Source organism: Giraffa tippelskirchi, chromosome 5 (assembly GCF_054371585.1).
Source record: "Giraffa tippelskirchi isolate mGirTip1 chromosome 5, T2T-mGirTip1v1.2.pri, whole genome shotgun sequence".
Classification (NCBI taxonomy): Eukaryota; Metazoa; Chordata; class Mammalia; order Artiodactyla; family Giraffidae; genus Giraffa; species Giraffa tippelskirchi.
Genome location: NC_137279.1, coordinates 92,883,760 through 92,911,529, shown reverse-complemented (window position 1 = coordinate 92,911,529; position 27,770 = coordinate 92,883,760). Strand labels below are relative to the sequence as shown.

General features: G+C 48.6%; 3 protein-coding genes across 8 annotated transcripts; 2 read left to right on the top strand and 1 right to left on the bottom strand.

Annotated features, from left to right (window-relative positions):
- Positions 1 to 999: 999 nt before the first annotated feature.
- TTC24 (tetratricopeptide repeat domain 24) lies at positions 1,000 to 10,487 on the top strand. The gene is made up of 11 exons (XM_081494188.1): positions 1,000 to 1,114; positions 2,859 to 3,568; positions 3,754 to 3,957; positions 4,571 to 4,699; positions 4,837 to 4,949; positions 5,294 to 5,392; positions 8,101 to 8,198; positions 8,346 to 8,446; positions 9,048 to 9,144; positions 9,313 to 9,462; positions 9,563 to 10,487. Exons 2-11 carry the CDS (start codon positions 2,863 to 2,865, stop codon positions 9,642 to 9,644), a joined length of 1,779 nt encoding a protein of 592 aa, XP_081350314.1. The 5' UTR covers positions 1,000 to 1,114; positions 2,859 to 2,862; the 3' UTR covers positions 9,645 to 10,487.
- A 6,656-nt stretch (positions 10,488 to 17,143) lies between these two features.
- Positions 17,144 to 23,092, top strand: NAXE (NAD(P)HX epimerase). Of its 4 annotated transcripts, XR_014054913.1 has the most exons (8): positions 17,144 to 17,359; positions 17,494 to 17,602; positions 17,751 to 17,861; positions 17,939 to 18,052; positions 18,824 to 18,971; positions 19,300 to 19,508; positions 21,387 to 21,893; positions 22,716 to 23,092. XR_014054913.1 is itself a non-coding variant. In XM_081494180.1 (7 exons), the coding sequence occupies exons 1-6, from the start codon at positions 17,178 to 17,180 to the stop codon at positions 19,500 to 19,502; spliced, it is 867 nt and encodes a 288-aa protein (XP_081350306.1). In that variant the 5' UTR covers positions 17,144 to 17,177; the 3' UTR covers positions 19,503 to 19,508; positions 22,716 to 23,092. The 4 variants fall into 4 exon arrangements, 3 of the variants coding, with proteins under 3 accessions (XP_081350306.1, XP_081350307.1, XP_081350305.1); XM_081494180.1 differs by lacking the exon at positions 21,387 to 21,893; XM_081494181.1 differs by lacking the exon at positions 22,716 to 23,092 and having other exon boundaries at positions 21,387 to 22,470.
- Positions 19,937 to 27,735, bottom strand: GPATCH4 (G-patch domain containing 4). 3 transcript variants are annotated; one of them, XM_081494177.1, is made up of 9 exons: positions 27,672 to 27,735; positions 26,594 to 26,708; positions 24,321 to 24,457; positions 23,792 to 23,865; positions 23,593 to 23,685; positions 23,411 to 23,497; positions 21,650 to 21,741; positions 21,363 to 21,413; positions 19,937 to 21,129 (listed from the first exon to the last, which is right to left on the bottom strand). In XM_081494177.1, coding segments are annotated over exons 2-9 (1,287 nt in total). In that variant the 5' UTR covers positions 26,596 to 26,708; positions 27,672 to 27,735; the 3' UTR covers positions 19,937 to 20,378. The 3 variants fall into 3 exon arrangements, with proteins under 3 accessions (XP_081350303.1, XP_081350302.1, XP_081350304.1); XM_081494176.1 differs by having other exon boundaries at positions 26,630 to 26,708; XM_081494178.1 differs by lacking the exon at positions 26,594 to 26,708.
- Positions 27,736 to 27,770: the final 35 nt, after the last annotated feature.

Here is a 27,770-nt window from a genome sequence, read left to right as displayed (position 1 = left end):
GGTCATTGGAACCTTGGTGAGATCAGTTTCAGTCCCTGCCCCCTTCCCAAATCATTTTTTCCCTTAAGAGAGGCTGCTTAGTGAGCAACAGACTGAGCAGCATATTTGGCTCTGGTTATACTGTGGTAGCATCCTGAAGGCCCAGCCCATGGACAGAAGCTGCAGGCAGCTAGGAGAGCCCACCTTGGGCATGGGTACTATCTGTGGCACACAGCACTAGGCCTGCACACAGCAGGCACTCAACCAAGTCTGCCTGGAAAACACAGATGAGCCCAGCTACTTCCTTATAATTGTGTTTCTGGCCATGGCCTGTCTACTTAAAAGAGGCCTTTCTCCTAGATAAATGAGGACATTTGCTTTCTGATGCAGGCCACCCTTGGTGAGTTAGGGCAGTAGGTGCCTGTTTTCCTGGGTCCTGCTGTTCTCTCATTAAGCAGAACCTGGAGGTTGCAGATCACTGGAGCTGGGAAAAGGAGTCCGGGGGCAGAGAGGCTCTTCTGATCTCCAGGCCTTTCCTGACCATCAACTTTTCACCCTCTTCCCAAATGTAAAACTACCACACAGAAGCACAGTATATGAGTGTGTTCGTGTGTGTGTGAAAGGGTTCACTGCTGGGACAACCCACGCCTCATTAAAACTTGCAATCACGGTTAGTGGGAGGGACCTTAGGCTAGTTAGCCCAGAATCAGAAAACCTGGGCTCTAATCTCAGCCTCATGACTGCTTTGTGACCTCAAGCAAGTCACACCTGCTCTTCTGAGATCCCTCCCTCTGTGAAATGAGGGAATGTGATAGATGATCTTTGAAGCTATAACTAGCAACAAGCCCTTGCTGCTTTGATTCTTGCTTGAAGTGAAGGACTTGAAGCATGTGTCTGCAAGAGTGAGGAGAGGTGGGGCAGGAAGGGCAAAGAAATCCAGGTATCTGTGCCCAAGCACCAGCAGAGTTCAGCACTAAGATAGGATATTTGAGCTGTCAATCAAAGAATTCCCTAGGCATTGAGGGTGGTACCTGGTTGTCTGGTAACCCCAGGGGCTCTGAGCTAAGAGCTGAGAGAGGTAACCCTAGCCAGAGTGACCATTCCAGAAAGTCAGCTACAGAGAAGATCAAAGAAGGTAAGGCGCCTGTGCCTGGGGCCCCAAGGTCTGGTGGGGGCAGCCAGGAATGCCCAGGAAGGAGGGCCTCTAAGAGACAGAATTTCTGGCTGCTCTTAGGAGCAGGGGTAGTTTCTTTAAAAAGAGAATGTATCACCTTTGCTTGCTTCTCCTTAAAAAAAAAAAAAAGCAACAAGGAAGAAGAAGAAGAAAATGGGAGGGACTGAGAACTCAGCGCTTGGGCCTTTTCCACCCCTTTTCCTGTCTCTTGGGAGAAGAATTCAGGAAAAAGGCTTTGCCTTTCTAGGGGAGAGAAACTAATGAGAAACACATGAGACAACAGCAGGCTTTTAGGTGACCACAACTAGCAAGCAGACAGCAAGTCAAGGGGGTAGGGGAGAGAGAGGTTCCCCTTGAGATCGGCAGTATGCAGTAAACGGAGACACAGAAGCCTTGCTCCTGAAAGGTGGCTCCTTGCCAATTCCATGGCCTAGTCAGCTTTGTGCCCCTAGCGCTGGCTCCTGGCACACAGCAGGAGCACATTGAGTTTTTGTTGAACTGACTTGAACTCTACCTTGAGATTAGACAGCAGGAGTATGTAGATTGTGAGTGGATGTCTTTGGATGCACAGAGTGAAGGAGATGGTGGAGCAGAGGCCCTGTATGTGCTCTGTTCATTTATTCATTCCTTTTTTATTGTGGCAAAAATATATATAACATGAAATTCACCATTTTAAACCTCTTCTAAGCATACAGTTCAGCAGCATTAAGTATATTCACATTGCTGTGCAGCCTTCACCACCATCCATCTCCACAACTTTTTCGTCTCATTGGGTAAACATATTTTGAGAATCTACTGTTTTAGAACATTCAAGTTGCTCCAAATCTAGTAGGGGAAATGGTCAAGAAAGTCAACAACCCTAACCTGGTGTGGAAAATGCCATAAAAGACCTAAGTACAAATAAGCACTATGGGAGTACAGAAGAAGGACCCAGTTGGTTGAGGGGAGGGGCTTTCTGAAGGAAGCTGTTACTTGAAATTGTTGCAAGAAAGAGAGTGGTTTGAGAGAGGATGGTCACATCCCAGGTCCAAGTCCCTGGGGTGGATGCCAAGTATGCGTTCTTGGCATCAGGCAGGAAAGAATTCAATGCTAAGCCATAGTAAAGAGAAAGAAGGTTTATTCAGGGAAGAAACACACTCCATAGACAGAGTATGTGGGGTTGTCAATTTTTACATAGGCTCTTGGTGGGTATCCTCAGTATTGAGGTGATTACATAGGCTAATGATTGGGAGGAGCATTCCAGTTGTTTTGGAAAAGGGGTGGGGATTTCAAGGAATTGGGCCACCACCCACTTTTTGACATTTTGTGGTCATCCTTAGAACCATCATGGCACCTGGGGTGTGTTACATTGAGAGTATACTGAGGCTCAAGGTCAAGTGGAAGTTGAGTCCGCCATCTTGGATCCAGTTGGTTCTAATCAGTTTATGTTGTGTCCTCAGGCTAAGTCATTTTTTTTGAAGATTGTGCCCTGCCCCTTCCTTGTCTTAAAATGAGTCTTGGAGGATGAACAATTAGTCAGCACATGAGAGTGAGAGTTGATGTGGTGTCCAATGGGATAGGTGAAGCAAAGTGAGATGGCAGAGAGAAATCCTTGAAACCTTGAGGGTCACACCAGGGCAGAAGTAGAGCTGAATTGCTGTAGAGGGACAGTGGTCCTTTGGAGGACCAAGGATAACATAGTGACCCCTGTGCTCCCTATTGTCAGCACTATGTCTTCCCTCAGTACCGAGGATACCCCCCAAGAACCCTCGCTCTCATCCTCAAGCTCCAAGAAGAAAAAGAAGAAAAGAAAGTGGCCTCAGCAAGAGGCCACCATCCAAGCCCTCACCAGGGCTGGCCACAGGGGCCTATTGGCTGGCCGGAACCATGAGGCCTTGACCAGCTTCCAAAGGGCCTTCCTCCTGGCTTCCAAGTCACCACAAAGCAGAGACACTCCTGTTCTCCGGGCCTGTGCCTTCAACCTGGGGGCTGCCTACGTGGAGACTGGGGACCCAGCCAGAGGCCTTGAGCTGCTCCTACGTGCTCAACCTCAAGAGACAGCCCAGGGCGGGTGTCATGGCGACCAGTGTTTCAATGTGGCTTTGGCCTACCATGCCCTGGGTGACCTGCCTCAAGCTTTGGCCTGGTACCACAAGGCCCTGTGCCACTACCAGCCACTAGGTGACCAGGGACAAGCCCAGGCAAAAATGGGAGCCTGCTACCAGGCTCTGGGACAGCCTGGGCTAGCAGCCCACTGCCTGCAAGAAGCGAGCCGGGCCTATGCCCAAGCAGGGCAGCCCCAGGCTGCAGCCCTGACATTGGGGGCTGCAGCGGGGTGTATGCTGAAGAGTGGGCAGCACAGGGTGGGTGAAGTCATGCAGGTGCTGGAGGAAAGTCGGAGGCTTGCTGAGAGAAGCACTGAGCGGGGACAGCTAGGTGAGGCCTTGGGGCTGAGAAGGTGTGGGGGGTTTCAGACCAGGTGATACTCTGAGAAACAGGGTGGAAGCAGAGGCATTTCTGAGGGCTGGGAGGGGCTGGGGGAACCCTGGAAGAGTGGGACAGAGGCTGCACCAGTACAGCTTCAGCAGCATCTGACCAGTGACCTTGGCCATGCCCTCTAGGGCAACTCTATAACGATCTAGGCCTGGGCTACTCCCAGCTCCAGCTGTTCCCGCTAGCAGTAGAGGCCTTCCTGCAAGCCCTGCCCCTGTGCCAGGAGCCAGGAGAGGAGGCCACGGTGCTAAGGAACCTTGGGATGGCCCACAATGCCCTTGGCAACTATCAGGAAGCCCGGGAGTTCCACCAGAAGGCTGCTGACCTACATGGTAGGTACCAGGGACTGGGGAGTGAGACTGAGACCAAGGGGCTAAGAGAGGGGTTCCAGCTGGGGCCCCAAGGCTGGAACTCTAGAACTAATTATGGTTATACTTTAGAACTAATTAGACTGGGAAGTCCAAAACCAGGGAAGAGAAAGTGGGGGTGGGAGGGTGCAGGAGACGGGATAGCCAGGCAGGACAGAGGGTTATGGGCCCAGAAGCTGAAGCCTGGGACTGGGAAGGCAGCAATGGGCAGAGAGAAGAACCTGGCTGGAAGGGGAGGCCTGAAGTGGACCCCAGTGCTTCTTCTAAATGATTGTGTGACTTTCATTACATTATTTCTGCTTTCTGAGCTTCAGGTTGCACGTGTGTAAAAATGGAGCTATTAATACCTGCCTTGCCTGCCTCCCTGGGTTTTTATGTGGCTCAAAGTAGCCTGGGAAGGCATTCAGGCCAAAACTCAGGCTGGGTTTCAAGAGTTCAAGCCTTCATGTTGCCTCTGGAGGTGTGCCAGGGTTGCGCACCAGGACTCCTAGCAACCCTCCCTTCCTCGTTCGGGGGCAGGGTTCTGATGGGGGGCAGGCCAAGTCATCTCTTAGGATGGGGCGGGCTCTGTCCCCAGGCTCTGTGGGGCAGCGGAGAGAGCAGGGCTGGAGCTTTGGCAGCCTGGCATTTGCAATGAGCCAGCTGGGAGACCACAAGGCCGCCAGAGACAACTACCTACATGCTCTGCAGGCTGCCCGGGACACTGGTGAGGCGGAGGGGTTTGCAGGTGGCTTGGGGTGGGGCAAAGCCTGAGGATCCTTGGGGCTGGTGGGGAGGACCTCTGGAGGGGAGGGTCGGTGGGGTTGGGAGCCATGGGAGGACCTCTCAGACTGTCTTCCCCAGGGGACGTGAAGGGGCAATGGCAGGCCTGTGAGGGTCTGGGGGCTGCTGCAGCCAGACTGGGACAGCATGACCAGGCTCTGAAGTACTATAAGGAAGCGCTGGCCCGGTGTCCGGTGAGACCCTCCATCCCAGAATCTAACTGTTTCCCAATAGCCCTCCAGTTGCTCTCCTGACATGCTTTCTCCAGCCGATATTCCTGTCTCCCCCACCACCACCATCCATTCACTCATCAAATGTGCATTGGGCACATGGTGTGCTGGGTCCTGGGACACTATTGTGAGGAAGAATTCATCTCTGTCCACAGTTCTGGGTAGGCGGTGGCAGGATGCTGGCAAAGGCACAGGGATGGGCTAGAAAAGAGAGGAGACAAAGGCCCCTCTCCTCCTCCTTTTCTATTTCTTCCCCGGTCTCGAAGCCCAGGCTTTCCTCACTACTCCATTATCCACTCTCTCCCCAGAAGGAGTCAGATTCTGTGCGAGAGCGGCTGGTGGCCAAGCTGACAGATGCCATAAGGACCCACCTGGCGTGGGGTGGGCTGCTTCCGACTCACACCCTGGTGAGATGACACCCGAGACAAGCAGTAGGGGGTGGGGAGAGGTAACCCAGAGAACGGGGTGGTGATGAGTGGAGCTGATGTCAAAGATGCTGCACCTGACTGCTTGTCTGTGTTCATCTGCCCTAGGGCCTGCATGTGGGACACATACCACTTTCCAGAGGCCACCTGGGGGTGGGGAGGTTGGTGGGGGATTGTGGCACGTCCCCAACACCAGGGCTGTGCCAGGGCTTTGGCTGATTGGTAACTAGCCCAGTGGGTGAAGCCCAAAGGCTGCCATTGAAGTTGAGAGGCTTCCCAGGTGGCTCAGTGGTAAGGAATCAGCCTACCGATGCAGGAGCTCCATGAGACACAGGTTCCATCCCTGGATTTGGAAGATCCCTTGGAGGAGAAAATAGCAACCCACTCAGTGTTCTTGCCAGGATAATTCCATGGACAGAAGGAGCCTGGTGGGCTACAGTCCATCGAATCCCAAAGAGTCAGACATGACTGAGCACACTTGCACGCACGCACACCATCAAAGATAACTGAGCCAAACCTGCAGGACGTGAAGATTTGTCTTTGGCTGCAGTTCCCAAAAGAGCCACAGGATGGGAGCAGTGCTCCAAGGAGGTTCTCTCCTCTCATTCTCTAGGGGACAGTTCTCTGTGGGTCTCTACCTGTGCCCCTCCTTCTCCGAACTCCTCCTCCCTCCCTCTCTATCTCCCATCCTCTCTCAACAGGTCAGTGTCTCTTCAACTGCCTCTTTCCTCACACTTTGAGATTTCTCAGGCATCCTACTTACCCCAGGAATTGAAATTATGCTTGAATATATTTTATTTGCTAGGTTTTATGTCTCTACCACACGATTGCACTCATCTCACACGCCACCAAAGTAATGCTCAAAATTCTCCAAGCCAGGCTTCAACAGTATGTGAACCATGAACTTCCAGATGTTCAAGCTGGATTTAGAAAAGGCAGAGGAACCAGATATCAAATTGCCAACATCCATTGGATCATCAAAAAAGCAAGAGAGTTCCAGAAAAACAACTACTTTTGCTTTATTGATTACGCCAAAGCCTTTGACTGTGTCAATCACAACAAACTGTGGAAAATTCTTCAAGAGATGGAAATACCAGACCACCTGACTTGCCTCCTGAGAAATCTGTATGCAGGTCAAGAAGCAACAGTTAGAACCGGACATGGAACAACAGACTGGTTCCAAATTGGGAAAGGATTACGTCAAGGCTGTAAATTGTCACCCTGCTTATTTAATGTCTATGCAGAGTACATCATGAGAAATGCTGGGCTGGATGAAGCACAAGCTGGAATCAAGATTGCTGAGATAAATATCAATAACCTCAGATACGCAGATGACACCACCCTTATGGCAGAAAGTGAAGAGGAACTAAAGAGCCTCTTGATGAAAGTGAAAGAGGAGAGTGAAAAAGCTGGCTTAAAACTCAACATTCAAAAAACTAAGATCATCTGGTCCCATCACTCTATGGCAAATAGATGGGGAAACAATGGAAACAGTGACAGACTTTATTTTCTTGGGCTCCAAAATCACTGCAGATGGTGACTGCAGCCATGAAATTAAAAGATGCTTGCTCCTTGGAAGAAAAGCTGTGACCAACCTAGACAGCATATTAAAGAACAGAGATGTTACTTTGCCGACAAAGGTCTGTCTAGCCAAAGCTATGGTTTTTCCAGTAGTTATGTATGGATGTGAGAGTTGGACTATAAAGAAAGCTGAGCGCCAAAGAATTGATGCTTTTGAACTGTGGTGCTGGAGAAGAAAGACTCTTGAGAGTCCCTTGGACTCCAAGGAGATCCAACCAGTCAATCCTAAAGGAAATCAGTCCTGAATAGTCATTGGAAGGATTGATGCTGAAGCCGAAGCTCCAATACTTTGGCCGCCTGATGTGAAGAACTGACTCATTGGAAAAGACCCTGATGCTGGGAAAGATTGAAGACAGGAGGAGACGGGGATGGCAGAGGACGAGATGGTTGGATGGCATCATGGACTTGATGGACATGAGTTTGAGTAAGCTCTAGGAGTTGGTGATGGACAGGGAAGCCTGGCGTGCTGCAGTCCATGGGGTCTCAAAGAGTCAGACACGACTGAGTGACTGAACTGAACTTATGTCCTCTCTTGGGAAGATCCCTGGGAGAAGGGAATGGCTACCCACTCCAGTATTCTTACCTGGAGAATTCCATGGACAAAGGAACCTAGTGGGCTACAGTCCACGGGATCGCAAAGAGCTGGACACGACTGAGTGATTAACACTTTTACTTTTTCATCTATGTCCTCTCTTATTTGAAAGACTAGGACATCATATTTATAGTTTGCAAGTAAAATTATCTTGGTATAAGCAGATGACTGGATTAGGGGTCAGAAGACCTAGGTTCTATCCGAAGTTAGCCACCAACTTTCTGTGACTTTGTCCCTGGAGGCCCCATGAAGGATGAGGTGGTCATCAAGCTCTGCTAGGTCTGATAGTCCATGAGCTTCAGTTCTAACTTGAGAGTTACTACTGGGGACCTTAACAGAACAAAGGGCCTTGCCCTGTAGTTTCATCCTTAGACACCAGGCACAGCCCAGCTGTCTCTAGCACTTCTCTGTCTCTCTGGGGCCATTGTGCGTGGAAGGAACATACATTCACACCACAACTACAGATGGGATGGCCATTTTTCTCAAACTGATCCCATTTACCCCTCTTCATTCCTAGACCTCAGCTCCAGGGAGATCCCTGGCTCCAGGTGGAGCCTGCCTGGTAGAAGGGACCCCAGCCAGGGCAGGCAGGGGCACACCAGGAGTGCAGCATAGGTAAGCAGGGCGGGAGCAGAGCTTCAGGGACAGATATGGCCTCTGGGGTGTGTTGGGAGGTGTCACAGCCTGGCACAGTGGATGGGACATGGGGAGGAGGGGACCTGGCCAAAGTACCACTCTGCCCCCTGTTTCCTGCCTCTACAGATCTTCCGGTGGGTGGGAAGATGAGTTAGAGGAAGGCCACGGGGAGAAAGAGGAAGAGTCAGCGAATGTTCCCACGATATCTTGGGCACCAAGGCTGGAGGGTGAGTCTAAGGAAGCTGCTTCTAGCATCGCCTTCCCCCAAATGGGAGTGCTCTCACTTCCTTTACCCCACCCTCCCACTTGTCATATTCCCAAGGCCAGGACCAGCCCTCCCCGCTTTCTGCTCCTCTCTCAAGGCCCTGGACCATTTTGCCTAAACTCTTTCCTGAATTTGCCTCTTCCCCCCTGCTCCTGAGGCTTTCCTAACATCTAGAACTTTGCATTTTGGAGCACCAAGGTTTCCACACCTACTACATGCCAGGCACTGGATGCTTTTCTTACCTTAGCTTACTAGTCTCTTCCCCCACAGGCTTTGCACTCTGAAGGCAGAGTTCCTTGCTTCCTGGTGACTTGAATTCACTGATGTCTTCTTTTCAGTGTGTTTTCTTCCAGTCACTAGTAACACTGGTGAATCACGCCCATCTAGTCAGCCCAAGTTTGCCAAGCACCTGCCCTATACAGGTGGACCTTCTGTGTACAGTGACCAAAGCATCTCCTGATACCCACCCTCCTGGTTCTTCTCCCAAAGATGTCCCTTTCCCCCCATGATGGTTCTTGGGGCAGCAAGGCCTGTGATGAATGTGTTGGTCTCTCTCCATCCAGGCCCAAGACCCAAGGCCCATCTCTCATTTGGAGGCCAAGGCCCCCTCAGAATGGAGAACTCTGGCCTTCTGGTACCCAACGGGCCCCATGGCAATAGGTGGGTACCTGGGAGGAGGGATGAAGCCTGGAGAATGGATAAAAGAAGTAGGAGAGGATGTGACTTTGGATAACTTTAATGGAACATGATCACTGTTAAAGTTGGGGGAAGAGGTGGTCTGTTGCCTGGGGACATGGTACTTTGAGCCTCTCTGACTTTGCCCTTTAGCAATCTGCACAACCTTCACCCAGCTCTGGAGGTCCGGAGTGTCCCCTGCCTCCTACACGGCCTGAGTGTAGGCCTCAGCGAAAGGGAGAGTCCTACTGAATGGGGGAACACGCGGCGTACTACCCCCTGCCCTGGAGCCCACCAGCAGAGGTAGGGCCAGAGAGGGTTACAGAAGCTGTAGCCAGAGCAAGCTGCCTTCTCTTCTCTCCCTAGTCACTCCCGCTGGCAAGCCCCTCTCTGCCTCCTTCAGGTCATTCAAACAGCCCAGGGAACCCCCCCGGAGGAACCCTCAGAGGAGATCCATGGAGTCTGGCTTCTGCATAATCATGTGACCATCCCCTGCTGGCCACAGCATGCCCTTTGCAGTACCTACCCAACATACACACTCCAGGGACTTCTGGGACTGAACCCCTTCCCCACTGTTTCCATGCATGGGCATGGAATACAGTGTCTGCAAGTGGGCCCCCCAAGCAGGCTGGACAAGGGCTTGGCAGTCTCAGCACCAAGGCATTCTGGGTGCTTCTCATTGGGATTTTTGGATTCAACAGGGAAAAGAAAAAAGGAAAACAGATGGTAAATTTCTCCCCTTTCTTTCTGGTATCAAACCTCACAATCTGGCCTTGCCAGTTCTTAAAAGCATGACACCTTGTTTAAGACACTTTAGGGTCACTGACTCCATTTTCTCATATGGGAAATGGGGATCTCATGCTACAGAAGATACACCTTAACCGAGCTATTGATGCATTCCTCTTCCTCCACAAAAAAAAAGCAGATACTGGATGCAGGGCCCCTTGGGCTTATAGCAGCAGTACTGCTGCTAGCTGCTGCAACAACAGTATTTTGTAACATTGCTCACTTAGCATATGCCACACCCTGTTGTAAGTGCTTCACAAGTGTCTTCTCCTTTAATCCTCACAGCAGATGAATCCCCTTTCACAGATGAGGAAAAGAAGGCACAAAGGTTAAGTGGTTTACCTGCCAAGTCACACAACTAGTAAGTGAAGCTGAGATTCATACCTAGGCAGTGAGTACCTTTTAGGATGCTGTGCAGTTCAACTCCCCCAGTTAAGCCATTGCTTACCAACAGTTGTTCGTGTTTGATACCAAATGTGTTTATTCCAATTGTATGTGTTATTGTAGTTTGTAATTAAACTGATGAACTAAGAATGTGAAAACAAGCTGTTTCTATGACAACTAAATTGAATCTTTAGAAGACGCAATTCAGGTGAGTGACTTTAAAAACTGCTGTTGAATTAGATGTGAGCGGAGAGACTATTACAAATTGGGGGAAATCATAAAAATTTAGATGAATTTTGCACTCAGATTGCTTTAAATATACCATCAATTTTTTGTTCCACCTTAAGGAAGCAAACTTCAAACTGGTAGGTGATATGTAAATGGTGAAGTTTATGCAAGAAAGAAGATGGATAACTACAATCTTTGGCCTTATCTTCAAAGGCAAGACCCTGGTCACACTTTGACAGATGGAAATAAAATAATCTACTTCTAGTCATGTCAGATAAGAAGTATTCTACTGCACTATGAATTACTTCACAATGAGATTTTAAGGATTCATTAAAATATTTGTAGATAGAGGACCTACTAGGTTTCAGGCACAAAACCAGGTTTTGTTAATCTTCCTTATCTCAATGGAGCTTATTATCTTGTCAGGCATTGGAGATGTCTTGACTGAGATGTAGATTCACTGGCTGTAACAAAGCCAATTAAACTGCCTTTAAATGAAGAAAGAAGGAGAATGATTTTGAGGGACAAGTAGCAGCATCTGCCACACAAGAGTATTGGTACTAGGTCAGGATCAAACATCATTAGCTTTACCATTTTATAGCTATATTGTTGTTGTTGTTCAGTCACTCAGTCATGTCCAACTCTTTGCGACCCCATGAATCGCAGCACACCAGGCCTCCCTGTCCATCACCAACTCCCAGAGTCTACCCAAACCCATGTCCATTGAGTTGGTGATGCCATCCAACCATCTCATCCTCTGTCGTCCCCTTCTCCTCCTGCCCCCAATCCTTCCCAGCATCAGGGTCTTTTCCAATGAGTCAACTCTTCGCATGAGGTGGCCAAAGTATTGGAGTTTCAGCTTCAACATCTGTCCTTCCAATGAACACCCAGGACTGATCTCCTTTAGGATGGACTGGTTGGATCTCCTTGCAGTCCAAGGGACTCTCAAGAGTCTTCTCCAACACCACAGTTCAAAAGCATCAATTCTTCGGCACTCAGCTTTCTTCACCGTCCAACTCTCACATCCATACATGACCACTGGAAAAACCATAGCCTTGACTAGACAGACCTTTGTTGGCAAAGTAATGTCTCTGCTTTTACAGATGCTATCTAGGTTGGTCATAACCTTCCTTCCAAGGAGTAAGCGTCTTAATTTCATGGCTGCAATCACCATCAGCAGTGATTTTGGAGCCCAAGAAAATAAAGTCTGACACTGTTTCCACTGTTTCCCCATCTATTTCCCATGAAGTGATGGGACCAGATGCCATGATCTTAGTTTTCTGAACGTTGAGCTTTAAGCCAACTTTTTGATTCTCCTCTTTCACTTTCATCAAGAGGCTCTTTAGTTCTTCACTTTCTGCCATGAGGGTGGTGTCATCTGCATATCTGAGGTTATTGATATTTCTCCTGCCAATCTTGATTCCAGCTTGTGCTTCTTCCAGCCCAGCGTTTCTCATGATGTACTCTGCATAGAAGTTAAAGAAGCAGGGTGACAATATACAGCCTTGACGCACTCCTTTTCCTATTTGGAACCAGTCTGTTGTTCCATGTCCAGTTCTAACTGTTGCTTCCTGACCTGCATACAGGTTTCTCAAGAGACAGGTCAGATGATCTGGTATTCCCATCTCTTGAAGAATTTTCCACAGTTTATTGTGATCCACACAGTCAAAGGCTTTGGCATAGTCAATAAAGCAGAAATAGATGTTTTTCTGGAACTCTCTTGCTTTTTCGATGATCTAGTGGATGTTGGCAATTTGATCTCTGGTTCCTCTACCTTTTCTAAAACGAGCTTGAACATCTGGAAGTTCACGGTTCACGTATTGCTGAAGCCTGGCTTGGAGAATTTTGAGCATTACTTTACTAGCATGTGAGATGAGTGCAATTGTGTGGTAGTTTGAGCATTCTTTAGCATTGCCTTTCTTTGGGATTGGAATGAACACTGACCTTTTCAAGTCCTGTGGCCACTGCTGAGTTTTCCAGATTTGCTGGCATATTGAGTGTAGCGCTTTCACAGCATCATCTTTCAGGATTTGAAATAGCTCCACTAGAATTCCATCACCTCCACTAGCTTTGTTCATAGTGATGCTTTCTAAGGCCCACTTGACTTCACATTCCAGGATGTCTGGCTCTAGGTGAGTGATCACACCAACGTGATTATCTGGGTCGTGAAGATCTTTTTTGTAGAGTTCTTCTGTGTATTCTTGCCACCTCTTCTTAATATCTTCTGCTTCTGTTAAGTCCATACCATTTCTGTCCTTTATCAAGCCCATCTTTGCATGAAATGTTCCCTTGGTATCTCTAATTTTCTTGAAGAGATCTCTAGTCTTTCCCAATCTGTTGTTTTCCTCTATTTCTTTGCACTGATCGCTGAGGAAGGCTTTCTTATCTCTCCTTGCTATTCTTTGGAACTCTGCATTCAGATGGGAATATCTTTCCCTTTCTCGTTTGCTTTTCACTTCTCTTCTTTTCCCAGCTATTTGTAAGGCCTCCTCAGACAGCCATTTTGCTTTTTTGCATTTTTTGCATTTCTTTTCCATGGGGATGGTCTTGATCCCTGTCTCCTGTACAGTGTCATGAACCTCTGTCCATAGTTCATCAGGCACTCTGTCTATCAGATCTAGTCCCTTAAATCTATTTGTCACTTCTACTGTATACTCATAAGGGATTTGATCTAGGTCATACCTGAATGGACTAGTGGTTTTCCCTACTTTCTTCAATTTAAGTCTGAATTTGGCAATAAGCAGTTCATGATCTGAGCCACAGTCTGCTCCCAGTCTTGTTTTTGCTGACTGTATAGAGCTTCTCCATCTTTGGCTGCAAGGAATATAATCAATCTGATTTTGGTGTTGACCATCTGGTGATGTCCATGTGTTGAGTCTTCTCTTGTGTTGTTAGAAGAGGGTGTTTGCTATGACCAGTGCGTTCTCTTGGCAAAACTGTATTAGCCTTTGCCCTTCTTCATTCTGTACTCCAAGGCCAAATTTGCCTGTTACTCCAGGTGTTTCCTGACTTCCTACTTTTGCATTCCAGTCCCCTATAATGAAAAGGACATAGCTATATTACCTTAGGAAAATTACTTAACTTCTCTCTGCTACTCAACTGCTTATCTATAACATAAGGACACAAATACATCATAGGATGGACAGGATCAAATTAGATAATATAGGCAGAGCAACTGGAACGCAGCAAATACTCAATCCTCATGCCCCCTTTCTTTAAAAATTTTTTATTTATTTTTTTTACTGTGCTGGGTTTTCATTGCTGCACAGGTTTTTCTCTAGTTGTGGTGAGCAGGAGCTACTCCCTAGTTGCGGTACTCGGGCTTCTTATTGCAATGGATTCTCCTCTTGTCGCAGAGCATGGGTTGTCTAGGTGCATGGGCTTCAGTAGTTGCAGCTCGTGGGCTCTAGAGGACAGGCTTAGTAGTTGTGGCACACGGACTTAGTTGTTCGTCTGCACGTGGAATCTTCCCAGATCAGGGGATTGTGTGTCTCCTGCACTGGAGATTCTTTACCACTGAGCACCAGAGAAGCCTGACGTGCCCTTCTTAAATTGATTTTGAAGACATTTTCCAGAGTAAACTCCAAAATGTGAAAGGCAGCAAGGTGGAATAGGTTGGGCACTGCCTTCCTGAAGACAGCCTTCGTTGGTTGTTTCATAAATTCTAAGTGTGTATGGTGGGATATGTTTTGTGTCATTATTTTATAGTTACATCTCATCTAAATGAAGTCAGCAGTTGATAACCCTTCAGTTATATAGCTCTGCATTGGAGAGGCATTTCAGCATAGAATAATGCTTAAGACTTCAGACTTTAGGTCAAGCTGCTTGGGTCCTGTCTCCACTGACAGCTATCAGTGTATCATTGGACATATCATTCAACATCTTTGAGCCTCAGTTTCCTAATCCGCCTTCAGTGCAGGAGACCTGGGCTTAATTCCTGGGTCAGGAAGATCCCCTGGGGAGGGGAATGGCACTTACTCCAATATTCTTGCCTGGAGAATTCCATGGACAGAGGAACCTGGCCAGCTACAGTCCATGGGGTTGCAAAGAGTCAGACACTACTGAGTGACTAACACTTTTACTTCTTCATTTGTAAAATATGGGTAATAACAGTTGTTGTAAGGATAAAATGAGAAGACTCATATCAGCACTAGGGACATATACTCAAAATGTTATCTATGTCAAAGAAACATGCTTCACATTGTGTTTTAGAAATGAATCTTCAGAATTGACTAATTTCCTCAAGTAGGCCTGTAGGGAGTCTTGTTTTTCAGTCACTGCTGTTAAGTCGCTTCAGTCGTGTCCAACTCTGTGTGACCCCATAGACGGCAGCCCACCAGGCTCCCCCATCCCTGGGATTCTCCAGGCAAGAACACTGGAATGGGTTGCCATTGCCTTCTCCAATGCATGAAAGTGAAAAGTGAAAGTGAAGTCGCTCAGTCGTGTCCGACTCTTAGCGACCCCATGGACTGCAGCCTACCAGGCTCCTCCGTCCATGGGATTTTCCAGGCAAGAGTACTGGAGTGGGGTGCCATTTCAGTCACTAAGTCATGACTAATATATAAAAGTGAAGCTACTTATATACTGGTGAAGCTATAAAACAAAGTTTGTGAAGTCTTAGATAAGATTATGCAATTGTAATGTAAACTGTATTTCAATTAAGATGAATAAACTAAAAAACAAGGATGAGTAAACCACAAACATAGTCCAACCTAAACAATTTTCCACCTCAATCACAGTCTGATACATTCAATTTTCCACATCAGACATGTAAAACAAACATAGATGAAGGCAAGGTTATAACCCATAGGAGATCATAAGCCTCTTATAATAAAAAAGGAGACTATCAGAGGAATGCGCTTCCCATTGGCTTCCCATGGCTCAGTGAGTAAATAAATAATCTGCTTGTGATGCAGGAGACACAGGAGACATGGGCTCAATCCCTGGGTTGGGAAGATCCCCTGGAGAAGGAAAATGGCATCCCATTCCAGTATTCTTGCTCGAAAAATCCCATTGACAGAGGAGCCTGGCAGGCTACAATCCATGGGTTTGCAGAGTCAGACACAACTGAGCAACTAAGCACAGCACTGCACAGCATCAGAGGAATAGTTAAAAGCAGGAGGGGTGCTGGCTTCTCTTATGGCTCAGTGGTAAAGAATCTGCCTGCCAATGCAGAAGACATGGGCTTGATCCCTGGTCCAGGAAGATCCCACATGCCGCAGAGTAACTCAGCCCATGTGCCAAAACTACTGAGCCTGTGCTCTAGAGCTGGGGAACCACAACTACTGAGCCCAGGAACCGCATCTAGTGAAGCCTGTGTGCCCTAAAGCCCCGACTCTGAAACAAGAGAAGCAACCACAATGAAAAGTCCAAGCACTGCAACTAGAGAGTAGCCCCTCCTCGCTCTGAATAAGGAAAAAACCCCTGGCACCAATGAAGATTCAGCACAGCCGAAATAAATAAATAATTGTTTTCTTTTAAAGTGGGAGGGGTTTTTGCTTTTCTCAGTGAGCTAGCCAGGAATGGAATTCATGTTACAGAAAAAGAATAAACTAGTATAAAAACACCCTCCTCAATCCTGTTGTTGTTTAGTCGCTAAGTCATGTCTGCCTCTTTATGACCCCATGGACTGTGGCCTGCCAGGCTCCTCTGTCCATGCGACTCAAGAATACTGGAGTAGGTTGCCATTTCCTTCTCCAGGGGATCTTCCCCATCCAGGGATCCAACTCGCCTCTCTTACTTCTCCTTCACTGGCAGGCAGGTTCTTTACCTGGGAAGTCAGGTAAGCAAAGATGCTATGCTATGCTATGCTAAGTCGCTTCAGTCGTGTCCGACTCTGTGCGACCCCATAGACGACAGCCCACCAGGCTCCGCCGTCCCTAGGATTCTCCAGGCAAGAATACTGGAGTGGGTTGCCATTTCTTTCTCCAGTGCATGAAAGGGAAAAGTGAAAGTGAAGTCGCTCAGTCGTGTCCGACTCTTAGCGACCCCATGGACTGTAGCCTACCAGGCTCCTCCGTCCATGGGATTTTCCAGGCAAGAGTACTGGAGTGGGGTGCCATTGCCTTCTCCAAAGCAAAGATAGGCGAGGCTAATTTACTGGGGAGGGGGGTCACGCTTAGTAGTGTTAATAAGAACATTAACTTATTGAGCCCTATGTGCCTGACGCTGTCTACGGCTTTGCATGGAATACAGCCCCGTATGTACTCGTATCCCATTTTATAGACAGGAGACAAATGTGGTAGGGCAGGAATCCGGGTTAACTGCTATGCTATATAGCTTAGCAGTAACAGAACTGCTACACAAAAACATGAAGAAATGAAGAATTATTATCGACGGGCGCTTGGGAGCAAAGCACTTTGGGTCATTTGTGAGGCAGTATGAAAATGCTCCGGCGATGGGCTGGGATCCAGACCGTAAGACAAGACGCCCTGATGGAGGCGGGGCCGGATGGGAAGGCACTGGGGGCGTTGGCGCACAGCAACAAGAGGAGAAGCGGCGGAGTTGCCAGTCCTAAGACCGCTTCCGGCAAGCGTGTGTGCGGGCCCGGCCCCTCGGGGGCAGGGCTAAGTGCTGCGCATGCGCCGGGCGGGCCAGAGGGCTCCCTCCCGGCTAGCTGCATGTCCGGTTTGCGGGCGCTTCTGGGGCTCGGGCTGCTGGTTGCAAGCTCGCGCCTGTCGCGCGTCAGAGTCCAGGCCGGTTCTTGTCGCACAGGACCCACCTGGTGGGTGCCGCAGCGGCTGATCTCGGGTGGTCGCGGGGACTCAGAAGTCATGGCGAGTTCAGCAGTGAAGTACCTGAGGTAGGCGAGGTTCTGGGCGGGCAAGCGGGGCGTAGGACTTGGGTGGAACCCAAGGGGGCGGGACCTGGGGCGGCCGGGCCGCCCGCGCGAGGGAGCACCTGAGGGGTGCGGACTCAGGCTATGGGTTTCCTCAGCCAGGAGGAGGCCCAAGCCGTGGACCAGGAGCTGTTTAATGAGTACCAGTTCAGCGTGGACCAACTTATGGAGCTGGCCGGTCTGAGCTGTGCCACAGCCATTGCCAAGGTCAGTGGCACAACTCTAGACCTTTGGGGCAAGCCATTGTACAAGCCCCCTGGCCTAGGCACAACGAAGTGAGGGGAGGGACGGTCAGGCCAAGCCTGGTCTGTCACTGCCCAAAGCCCCTCTGAATCTCCTTTGACTCTGTCTTCAGGCATATCCCCCCACGTCCTTGTCCAGGAGCCCCCCTACCGTCCTGGTCATCTGTGGCCCTGGGAATAACGGAGGAGATGGCTTGGTCTGTGCTCGACACCTCAAACTCTTTGTGAGTACATGGGGAAGGGCTGTGGGGGAGAGGTTTCCAAGACCTGGGCTTGAATTACCCCCTTCCTTTCCTCATAGGGCTACCAGCCAACCATCTATTACCCTAAAAGGCCTAACAAGCCACTTTTCACTGCACTGGTGACGCAGTGCCAGAAAATGGACATCCCTTTCCTTGGTGAAATGCCCCCAGAGGTAGGTGACTCCAGTTCATTGCCCTCATCAGTAACTGCTGCCTGTATCCTGCTCTTCCTCACCTTTCCAGGCTGAGCTCACTTACGAATCTTCCTCTCTAGATTAACTCGTAGAGGGCAGAGAGAGTGCCTGACACAGAGGTGCCTAAAGTAAGCTACCTGAATGGAATTGGTGTCATAGGGTGTGCTCCATTTATGAGTTGCCAGCACCCCCTTCTCTAAAGCTTTATTTCCTCTTAATCTCTCCTGGTCACTCTTTCCATGCTGTAGCCAATTCCTCTTCCCCTAGCATGTGGTAAACACATTATGTGTCCCTCTTGGGAACTGAAGTGACTACCTTATCCTAAACCTTGTCTTCAGATGATGGATTTAGGAGTGGGAAACTTGAGAACCTTTTAAAATTCCTTAGCACGTTTTACAGATGAAGAGACTGAGATGTAAAAGAAGGTAAGTGATTTGTCCAAAGTCACAAACCAGTTCACGGCAGAGGCAAAGCCAGAGCCTGTCCCTCCTGACTCCCAAGTCTTGGGCTGTCCTACACTGTAGCCTCTCCAGTGGTTGGCAGACACTCAGAATGGAAAATGTGGCTGGACTCAGCTTGGCCTCAATCAGTGACTTGCACTGAACTCTAGGCCTCAGAATGCCATTTGAATGAGATTAAAATCCTCCCTGTGCCTATGGTCTTTGGGTACAGAGGACAGCCCTTTCCTGTTAAGGGTTCTTTGTGAAGCTGCTAGCTCTGACATCTTCTCCTTCTCCTGCTCTACCACAGCCGATGCTGATTGACGAACTGTATGAGCTGGTGGTGGATGCCATCTTTGGCTTCAGCTTCACGGGTGAGGTTCGAGAGCCATTCCGCAGCATCCTGAACGTCCTGAATGGACTCACTGTGCCCATTGCCAGCATCGACATTCCCTCAGGTGCTGGGTCCAAGGAGGTTGGGGGGATCAGGGCCCTGCCCTGTCTTGAGGTAGGTACCTAGGAGTTCTTGTTCCTGATTCAAGGTTCAGACAGAGTCTAGAGGTGCAGAACATAGCCAAAGTAAGGCTGAGGAACAAAGAATTTAGGAATGCCCTTTACATGTTGACTGAGACCAGAGCCCAGGAGTATGTGCAGCTTCAAGGACATGATTTCCTTAGGTGGGGACCCAGGGGGCTTCCCACTCCTTTTAAGGTTAGAGCAGAGCAAGGTGTGGAAGGGGACTGGCCATCTTAGTCCCTTCTGCTCTGACTACCACCTTCTTTTCAGGATGGGACGTGGAGAAGGGAAGCTCTGGAGGGATCCAGCCAGACTTGCTCATCTCCCTGACAGCACCCAAAAAGTCTGCAACCCAGTTTACTGGTCGTTACCACTACCTGGGGGGTCGCTTTGTGCCACCTGCTCTGGAAAAGAAGTACCAGCTGAACCTACCACCCTACCCTGACACCGAATGTGTCTATCGTCTGCAGTGAGAGAAGGTGGGGGGCATTCTCTTCAATAAAGACTTAGTGCCTCTCTCCCAGAACTGTGGAGTCCTGGGAGCTCTTCTGACAATAACGGTTAAGAGATGGCATAGCCAGAGAGCAACACTGGAGAGGTGGTGCACTCTCTCTGGGGGAACAATATGCAAGAGAGGTTTCTATTGCATTTGGGGGCAATGACAGTTGACTTTCAGATGCTGAAGAAGGCTCCCAGGTGAGGTGTCCTTTACAAGCACAGAGTTCTTAGGGACGCAGACAGGGAGCTGGGTGAGGTTCTCTGAACTCTCTCCTTTCACTTAACAGCATAGCAAGACTACCAGACGTTAACAGAAGGAATTTCTTCAGAGGCCTCCAAGGAAACTAATTTGTATTCAGGACCTTCCCAGGCTGAGAATGGAGATGACAGGCGCAACTTATCTACAGGCTAGAAGATCAAGCTGATGTTTATTCAATTTGGTATAGTTAGAAACTGGCAACCTATGGGCTGAATTTGCATGTTTTTCTTAGCCTTCAAAATAAAAAATCAGTATATTTTCTGTAGATCTACATTTTCAGCTTCTTTTAGCCAACATGTCTCTTCAGATGTCTGCATTGCCACAGCTCCCTGCATCCTGGTCCCTTAGCTGCCTGGCCCCTGCAGGTGCTTGAGTTCACCATCTCTGGGTTAGATGCTGTAAGGGGGACTTGCCTCTCCCTCGACTCAGACGTGGCACTACCACTCTCCTCTCAGTGGACTGCTGTTCCACAGCTATTTCCTCCTCGGGAGGGACTCCTCACTGAGAGGGTGCATAAGACCTGCATCAGCTCAGGTCCCTGAGGCTTAAACTCCTGAAGAGGCATCAGTCGGGCCCCACTGTGACCTGGCCTTCAGTCTCTCTTCTTCTGTTCCTTCTTTTTTGCTTTCTGGTCAGTGTTGACTCCAGGTCCATCCAAGACTCCCTCCTCCTGATGCTGCCGTATTTTCTTCTTGCTTCTCCTCCTTTTCTGATCACTGCACGATCTGCTTTCTGTTTCTCTGGTCCCACTATCTACAAGAGCCTCTTCAACTTCTTCATCCTCTGTGTTCAAGTCTTCTTCCTCCTGCTGCCGCCTTTTTTTGCTCCTGCCACATGGGTCAGTGTATCCTCTTCTTTCTACTTCTTCTGTCCTGACTCCACTGACAGCCACCTTACCTCCCTCATTATCTAAGACCTCCACCTCGACCTTCTCCTTTTCGTGGTGCTGCCTCCTTCTCTTCTTTTTCCTGAGGGACCGGTCGATGTGTTCTCTGTTTTTCAATTCCCCAAGCCCACCTGTTCTTGTGGCCTCTTCCTCATTTGCTACAGCTGTGCCCTCTCTCTCATCTGTGACTCTTTCTTCTTGATGCCGTCTTTTCTTCTTGCTTTTTCTGATGCTCTCGTCAGTGTGTTCTGAGTACTCTTCTGCACTCCTTTCAGTTGCTGTAGCCTCTTCCTCCTCTTTCTGCTTCCTTTTCTTTTTCTTTTTTTTGGGGGACTTGCTCTCAGACTGCAGTTGAGGGACCCCAGGGTCCTGGCCTTTGAGCCGAGCCAGGAAGGCCTGCTCCTGGGCCTCTAAGCGAGCAAGCTTAGCTTTCATTGTGATCCCAAGACGGGCAGCCCTGAAATAGATGGGGCACAAGTCAGAGGGAGGCTATCAGGGAAAAGAGGCCTAATCTTTGAGACTGCAGGGAAAGTTGGTAAGGAGGAGCTACCTATCTTCAGGCAGTTTCAGAAATGGGGAAAGAGTAGGAATCATTTCTTCTGGGGTGAAAAGAGTGGCACAGGCCACCCTCAATGGTGGGCTTGTGATGGGGAGCAAAGAAGGGAGCCCTAGAAGCCAACCACTACTTACTTGTGTGCTGTTCGTCCCTCACAGGCCTGGAGCAGCATCTCATCGGTCAGACTGTTGGAGAGGGGTGGGAATCAGGAATTATAAATGGATCTGGTGGAAAGGCTTGACCTCTCCTCCCCTCTAAAACATTCACCAATGAGTTCCTATTCAGGACCTGGAAGTGCCAAACACTAGTACAACAGTTCCACCCCCCCAAGAAGACCACAGTCAAGCATTATATTGGTCCTTTCTTCTGAGATTTGAAGGCATCTCCTCCCATATGCCCCAGCACTAGAAAGAAGTCTCACACATTTGGAGGCTTGGGTTCCTGGCTGTCGTCATCACTGCAGCTTTCCCAGTCCTTGTCTGGCTTCTCCCCACTTGAAGTCAGTGTGGCCGTCTAGAAGGAGGAATCACGGGGATGGACAAGGCCCACTCAACACCACCATCATCCCTCTTCCCTTCTGGAAACCACTTCCAACCACCATCTCAAATAGCCAGAGGCACAAATCTGCCAGCCCCCAACACCACTCCTTACAGACCTCCACAGAGGTGTGCCAACTTGGGCAGGAAGTGGGCTGCAGTTGGGGATGGGTGGGGCAGGGGCAGTCCTGGCTCTCTGGCCCACAGCCAGCTAGCTAGTGGGCAGAACAAGAAGGGAGGGGCAAGTGCTCTGAGTCATCAGGTCTTCACAGTGGGACAAGTGTTCCCTGGTGGTCATCTCATGGTTCTAGCAACAGACAATAAAGATGGTTGTTTCCACAACCTGTGTGCCCCCCCACCCTGGCCCAATACCTATGCACAGTTCTTTAATTAACCAGGTTAAGAACCTACTATGAATTAAAAGGCTGGGGATACAGAGTGGAATAAGAATGAGATGGGTGCAGCCAACATAGATCCTACGTGGTTAGCAGGGAAGGAAACGTGGCAGAATATAGGCAATTATGAAGAAAATACTGGTGGACTACAGTCCATAGTGTCCCAAAAGAGGCAGACATGACTTAGCAACTAAACAACAATTATCTCAATTGTTATAACAGTCCTAGAGGAGGGGTACCTGACTCAGGCTTCAGGGTTTGGGGAATAGTTCCTACAAGCAACTCAGCTTTGAAAGACAAAAGGTCAGCAGGTAAAGGAAGCAGAATGTCCCAGACGGAGCATATGCAAAAATGTGAAGGTGAAAAAACATGGTACCTGAAAAAGATTCAGAATCAATCTGGCTAAAGTGTAGATAGAGGTCCTGAGAAGTGGCGAGAGGCTAGGGAAGAAGGCAAGGACAGGGCCTGAAGGGCCATCTGAGCCAGTCTGACACCTTTAGACTGTGTCATCCTAGGTCAAGGAAGAGCCAGTGACAGTGAAACTTGTGTTTTACAGAGAACACTCTGGATGCTTTGTGGAGGATGAACTGATTGGCATGGGGATTGAGACTAGAGTGAGGAGCCTAGCTACTTATGAGGCTGGGAAAGAAATTATGCAAGAGATGATGGTCTGATCTGGAGCAGAAGATGGCCACAGAGATGAATGGGAAAGATCTGCTGGATAACATGTAGAGTCCTTAAGCACGTAATAGAAGATGGTTAAATGTCAGCTCCCTTCCATTGGCATGCTAGAAAAGGGAAGTCTGAACACCTGGGTTCCAGTCCTTGGCTAGAACAGGTTTTTATTGTTACTAGCCACCTGTGGGCTCTTCAGTGAGCCACCTCCCCGCTTCTGGCCACATCTGCAAAATAAAAGACCATGGGTCTGATAATCTCTCAGGTCTCCTCTGGCTTCTAAGTCCTTTGAAATAGATGTCCCCTCCCTGCTCTCCTCTGGCAGCTCCCAACTGTCCCCCACCTCCCACTCCCTGTTGCAGCCCCCTCAGCAGATGGCAGGGATCCATGCAGCCTGAAGATTTCAATTCTTGCCGAGGATCTGGGCAGTCTAGGTCAGCAACAGCGAGGTTAGTCACAGGACCCTACTCTTAGGACAGTTCTGAGAACAGGTAGGGTATGCAAGGCAATTGTTCAGACCCCAAGAGACCAGGGAAGGGAAAAGGGATGGGCACTCTCATTCCTAGCCTCTAATACCTTCACAAACTTCTCATACAGCAAGTTGGGCTTGGCATGATCCTGACGGGTGGTCTCCTTAGACAGGCGTCTTATCTGTACTCCGTCCTGTGGGGAAGTATGTGTGAGTGGGTGCCATGTCTCCCTCACCCCGACATGTCCCCGGCCCTTGTGTTTTACATGCCTACTATTAGAGCTTATACCTGCCTAGTTTCCACCACCAAGTTGGCTGCAGTCTTGTTGAACAGATCATTCCACCAGTGATTTGTGAACTCCTTAGCAGGGTCATGTCCCACCTGCCAGAGAAGTATGAACTCAGGACTTGTCATTCCCTCCCTCACCCTATCTTCAAGGCCCCCATCTCCCATCCCCACTGACCTCCCGCAGCCTGTCCAGTCTTACCCCATGAGTGTCCTGCTTCGGTGTCACCCTGAGGGCCTGGGTGATACCATTCTCCTTCCGGCCCAGGCCTTTGCCTGCAGAAGACAGTGAATGACCTGGCTTATTCCACTGCCTAAGCCCTAAGCCCTCACAAAGCAACCCTGGCACATGCCACTCCTTGTAATTCCACATACCTAGCATTGGGCGTGTCCTGTCCCTCTCACAAACCCTCCCAGTTCCACTCTTTCTAGCACCTCTCCATACGGTCTTCATGTCTTTGAGCCCAAACTCTCTTTTTCCATAATTCTCTCAGGACAGAGGTCATCTCTTTCCCACTCCCAGTTCTCTCAGCCACTTCCTTCTCACTATCCACAGCCATATTTCTTCCCTTTTCTGGAAATGTCAGCAATTTTCTTCTGCAAATTCTCTCTTTAACCTTTCCTCTTCCGTTGAACAGACTACCTAGAGGTTAATCCAGGATAATGCCTCTCCCCTGGGCAGAGGGTAGTGAGGGAGTTGGGGGATATGGAAGGGGCCCCATGGGAATCACCTTGAGTCCATCCATGCTTTAGCAACTGCTCCTCAGCAAACTTCATCCCCCGACTCTTGACCTCGGGGGTGATACTCATGATGAGAAAAGTCACTGTCCTCAGGCTCTCACTGGAGAAGAAGCAGTCACTGTCATCCCTGTAAGAGGAAAGGAGAAAGTGCTCAAATCATGCACCAAATCCATCCCGACTGCTCTTATAAGAATTCTTTCCTGGAGCTGGAGCAGAGACTGAGCTGGGAGGCCTGGTCCTTGGGGAGCTCCCTGACCACAGAGAGGTCAACATGATGAAAGTCAAGGAGGACTGGTATTAATGATAATACCTAAATTTATGGAGAGCTCACCACACGTTGGGCTTTGCTAAGGCTTTACATGGATCATTTCATGTAATCTTCCCAGTCCAGGAAGATTTCCTAAACTTTGCATTCAGGAAAGTATTACTATCCTTTTGTACAAATGAGGAAACTAAAGCCTAAAGAGGTTAGGTGACTTGCTCAAGGTCACACAGCTGATGCATGTAGAATTCAAACTCAGGCAGCTGGTCTGCAGAATTCCCACTCTTTACCGCTGCCTGATAACATCTCCCATGATCTATTACCATGTTAAAAACAAAGCAAAGCAATGAGATGTTTGTTAACCTGAGTTATATCTGTCTGTGCTCAGTTGTGTAATTCTTTGTGACCCTTTGGTCTGTAGCCCGCCAGGTTCCTCTGGCCATGGGGTTCTCTCAGCAAGAATACTGGAGTGGGTTGCCATCTCCTCCTCCAGTTATAAGACAGCAGTACTTAATAGAGCCTGTATCCTATACCTGTGCCCCAGCATTTACACTGTCCTTTTACTTGGTGTGGGGGCTACACCACCACTGTCTTTCAGTCTTGTTGGAGCACCCCTTTTGAAACTGTCCGGCTTAGAAAGGTGCTCTTATATTTAACAGGGGGATTACACATATTGTTATACTGTCTCATTTAACCCTGACGGTTCTATAAGACAGATATTATCCTTATTTTATAGAGGAGAAAAATAAAGTCTCGGTTTCTTGCCTGGTTTCTTATACAGCTGGTAAGAGATGTAGCTGGAAATATGAGCCCAGGATGCCTGACTGTATAGTAGCCCTGTTTCTATTACATTCCCAACTACAGTCATCCCTCCAGTTATCAGCTGCTGCTGCTGCTAAGTCACCTCAGTCGTGTCCAACTCTGTGCAACCCCATAGATGGCAGCCCACCAGGCTCCGCCGTCCCTGGGATTCTCCAGGCAAGAATACTGGAGTGGGTTGCCATTTCCTTCTCCAGTGCATGAAAGGGAAAAGTGAAAGTGAAGTTGCTCAGTCGTGTCCGACTCTCAGCGACCCCATGGACTGCAGCCTACCAGGCTCCTCCGTCCATGGGATTTTCCAGGCAAGAGTACTGAAGTGGGGTGCCATTGCCTTCTCTGCAGTTATCAGCAGGGGACTTGTTTTAGGACCTGCCATTGATACCAAAACCCAAATTCTATACTCAGCCTTCCACATGCCAGGATTCAACTAACCACGATGGTGCTACTGTAGTATTTATTGAAAAAAATCCACATATAAGTGGACTCGTACAGTTCAAACTCATGTTGTTTAAGGGCCCACTGTAGTTGTATTTCTTTATAGTCATTCAGGTGTTCCTCCTTTTTGGACTCCACAATGCCATTATCAAACTTATATATCAAAATTTGCCTTGAAATGGTTAAGATGGCTTATTACACAAGACATTCAAAACTAAGACAATCACTGCTGATCTGAGTTACTAAAGCTAATTTTTGTATTAAGATCATTTAATAGAGGCATTGCAGAACCATTTTAAAAGTTGATTAATGGCAAAACTGGGGCTTCCCTGATGGCTCAGTGGTAAAGAATCTGCTCGCCAATAAAAGAGACGCAGGTTTGCTCCCTGGTCTGGGAAGATCCCTTGGAGAAGGAAATGGCAACCCACTCCAGTATTCTTGCCTAGAAAATCCCATGGACAGAGGAACCTGTCGGGTTACAGTCCATGGGGTTGCAGAGAGTCAGACACAACTTAGCAACTGAACAACAACAACAATGGCACTACTGGAGTAATCCTCTAGCCTCCCCAAGTGAGGACTTTGAAGGCTAAAATTTTCATTTGTGTTTAAGAAGGTTTACTAAGTACGCTAGTAAAAAAATCAGACACATCGTTAAGTTACCTACCCCTCCTAAACATTACATATTAAGCTTAAGAATGATGACTAGTCTAGTTAGATATGAAAAGTAGCAAATTTAGGGTGACTCACATTTCTGTTCGTATTTCTACTTTGAAGGATGATTACCTGAAAACATAACTGAGACCCTGAGAGTCCCAACAGAGAAGCACTGAGTGAAGAAATTGCCCTATCCTGCTTCTTGATACTGCAAGAGAAATAAAATTCAAACACTGAGGGCTTTAAGGACACTTCAAAACTCTGCCTCTTCTCAGAAGTTATTTCTGATCTGGTATAACAAAAACAACTAACACTTACGCATTTACTCAATGCCAGCCTGTCGCTAACTGTTTCACGCATATTATCTCATTTAATCCTTCCAACAACCCAACTGGGAGGTGTTTTGGGTTTTTGTTTTGGCTGCCCCGGGTTCCTTGCAGGATCTTAGCTCCCCAACCACGGACTGAACTCCAGCCCTCGGCAGTGAAGGTGCAGAGTCCCAAACACTGGACCACCAGGGAATTCCCAGGAGGTGCTTTTACTGTCACTTACAACGGAAGAAATGGCACTGAGAAGTTTAGCTACTTGCACAAATCAAATAGCTGGTTAAGTAGCGGATCTAGGACCTCAGGCACTCCAGAACTGGTGTTCTCAATCACTACACACAGGCTCATAGCCATTTATGCTTTAAACTCTAAGACTTACCACAGCCTATGCCTTGTCGCATTAATTCGAAATTATATTATATACCACAGCCTATGCTTGGTCTTATTCCCCAACCCCTGGTGCACTTATGCAGCTCCTGAATGCGTTCAGTCCTTAATTGAACTGAATGACACAGGTAGGAATTTCCTTAACCGACCTAGAACAGATAACTGTGGCCAGAAGCTAGATCCCAGGCTGTGCTCCGCAATCTTTGCAAAGGCTGAGCACAGTTTCAGGAACTGTCTTCTTTCCAGTCAACCTGAGTTTTCTGGAGAAGGGGCCCTGGGCTACCATTCTCACAGAGATTCTAAAGAGCTGGCTCCTTTCCCTAGGGTTCCTTCCTGTTGAGGTTAAAACTCCAGCCCTCCGACCGCAGCTTCACTTGGGTAAAACTCTTCTCTTTCTGTCACATTTGCTCCTGAGCCCGGGCTACGACAGTCACCATTTGGGGACTGGAGCCCCTTACCGTCACTGCGAGGTCCTCTCCGCAGAAACATGTGACAGACGTGACTTGTGCGCTGCCATCTTCCCGGAAGTGCTGTTTCGACCCTTCTAGGCTGTGGAA

What these genes read in the sequence shown, in the direction of transcription:
- GPATCH4 (XM_081494176.1), bottom strand. Translation starts at nt 27,702, where the DNA reads ATGTTTCTGCGGAGAGGACCTCGCAGTGACG. An exon ending in GAGAGGACCTCGCAGTGACG is followed by an intron (nt 26,709 to 27,671) that starts GTAAGGGGCTCC and finishes TTTCTCTTGCAG; the next exon opens with TATCAAGAAGCAGGATAGGG. An exon ending in AAAGCATGGATGGACTCAAG is followed by an intron (nt 23,866 to 24,320) that starts GTGATTCCCATG and finishes TGTCTTCTGCAG; the next exon opens with GCAAAGGCCTGGGCCGGAAG.
- TTC24 (XM_081494188.1), top strand. Translation starts at nt 2,863, where the DNA reads ATGTCTTCCCTCAGTACCGAGGATACCCCCCAAGAACCCTCGCTCTCA. An exon ending in AAGCGCTGGCCCGGTGTCCG is followed by an intron (nt 4,950 to 5,293) that starts GTGAGACCCTCC and finishes CTCTCTCCCCAG; the next exon opens with AAGGAGTCAGATTCTGTGCG. An exon ending in TGCTTCCGACTCACACCCTG is followed by an intron (nt 5,393 to 8,100) that starts GTGAGATGACAC and finishes CTTCATTCCTAG; the next exon opens with ACCTCAGCTCCAGGGAGATC.
- NAXE (XM_081494180.1), top strand. Translation starts at nt 17,178, where the DNA reads ATGTCCGGTTTGCGGGCGCTTCTGGGGCTCGGGCTGCTGGTTGCAAGC. An exon ending in TCAGCAGTGAAGTACCTGAG is followed by an intron (nt 17,360 to 17,493) that starts GTAGGCGAGGTT and finishes GGGTTTCCTCAG; the next exon opens with CCAGGAGGAGGCCCAAGCCG. An exon ending in TTGGTGAAATGCCCCCAGAG is followed by an intron (nt 18,053 to 18,823) that starts GTAGGTGACTCC and finishes GCTCTACCACAG; the next exon opens with CCGATGCTGATTGACGAACT.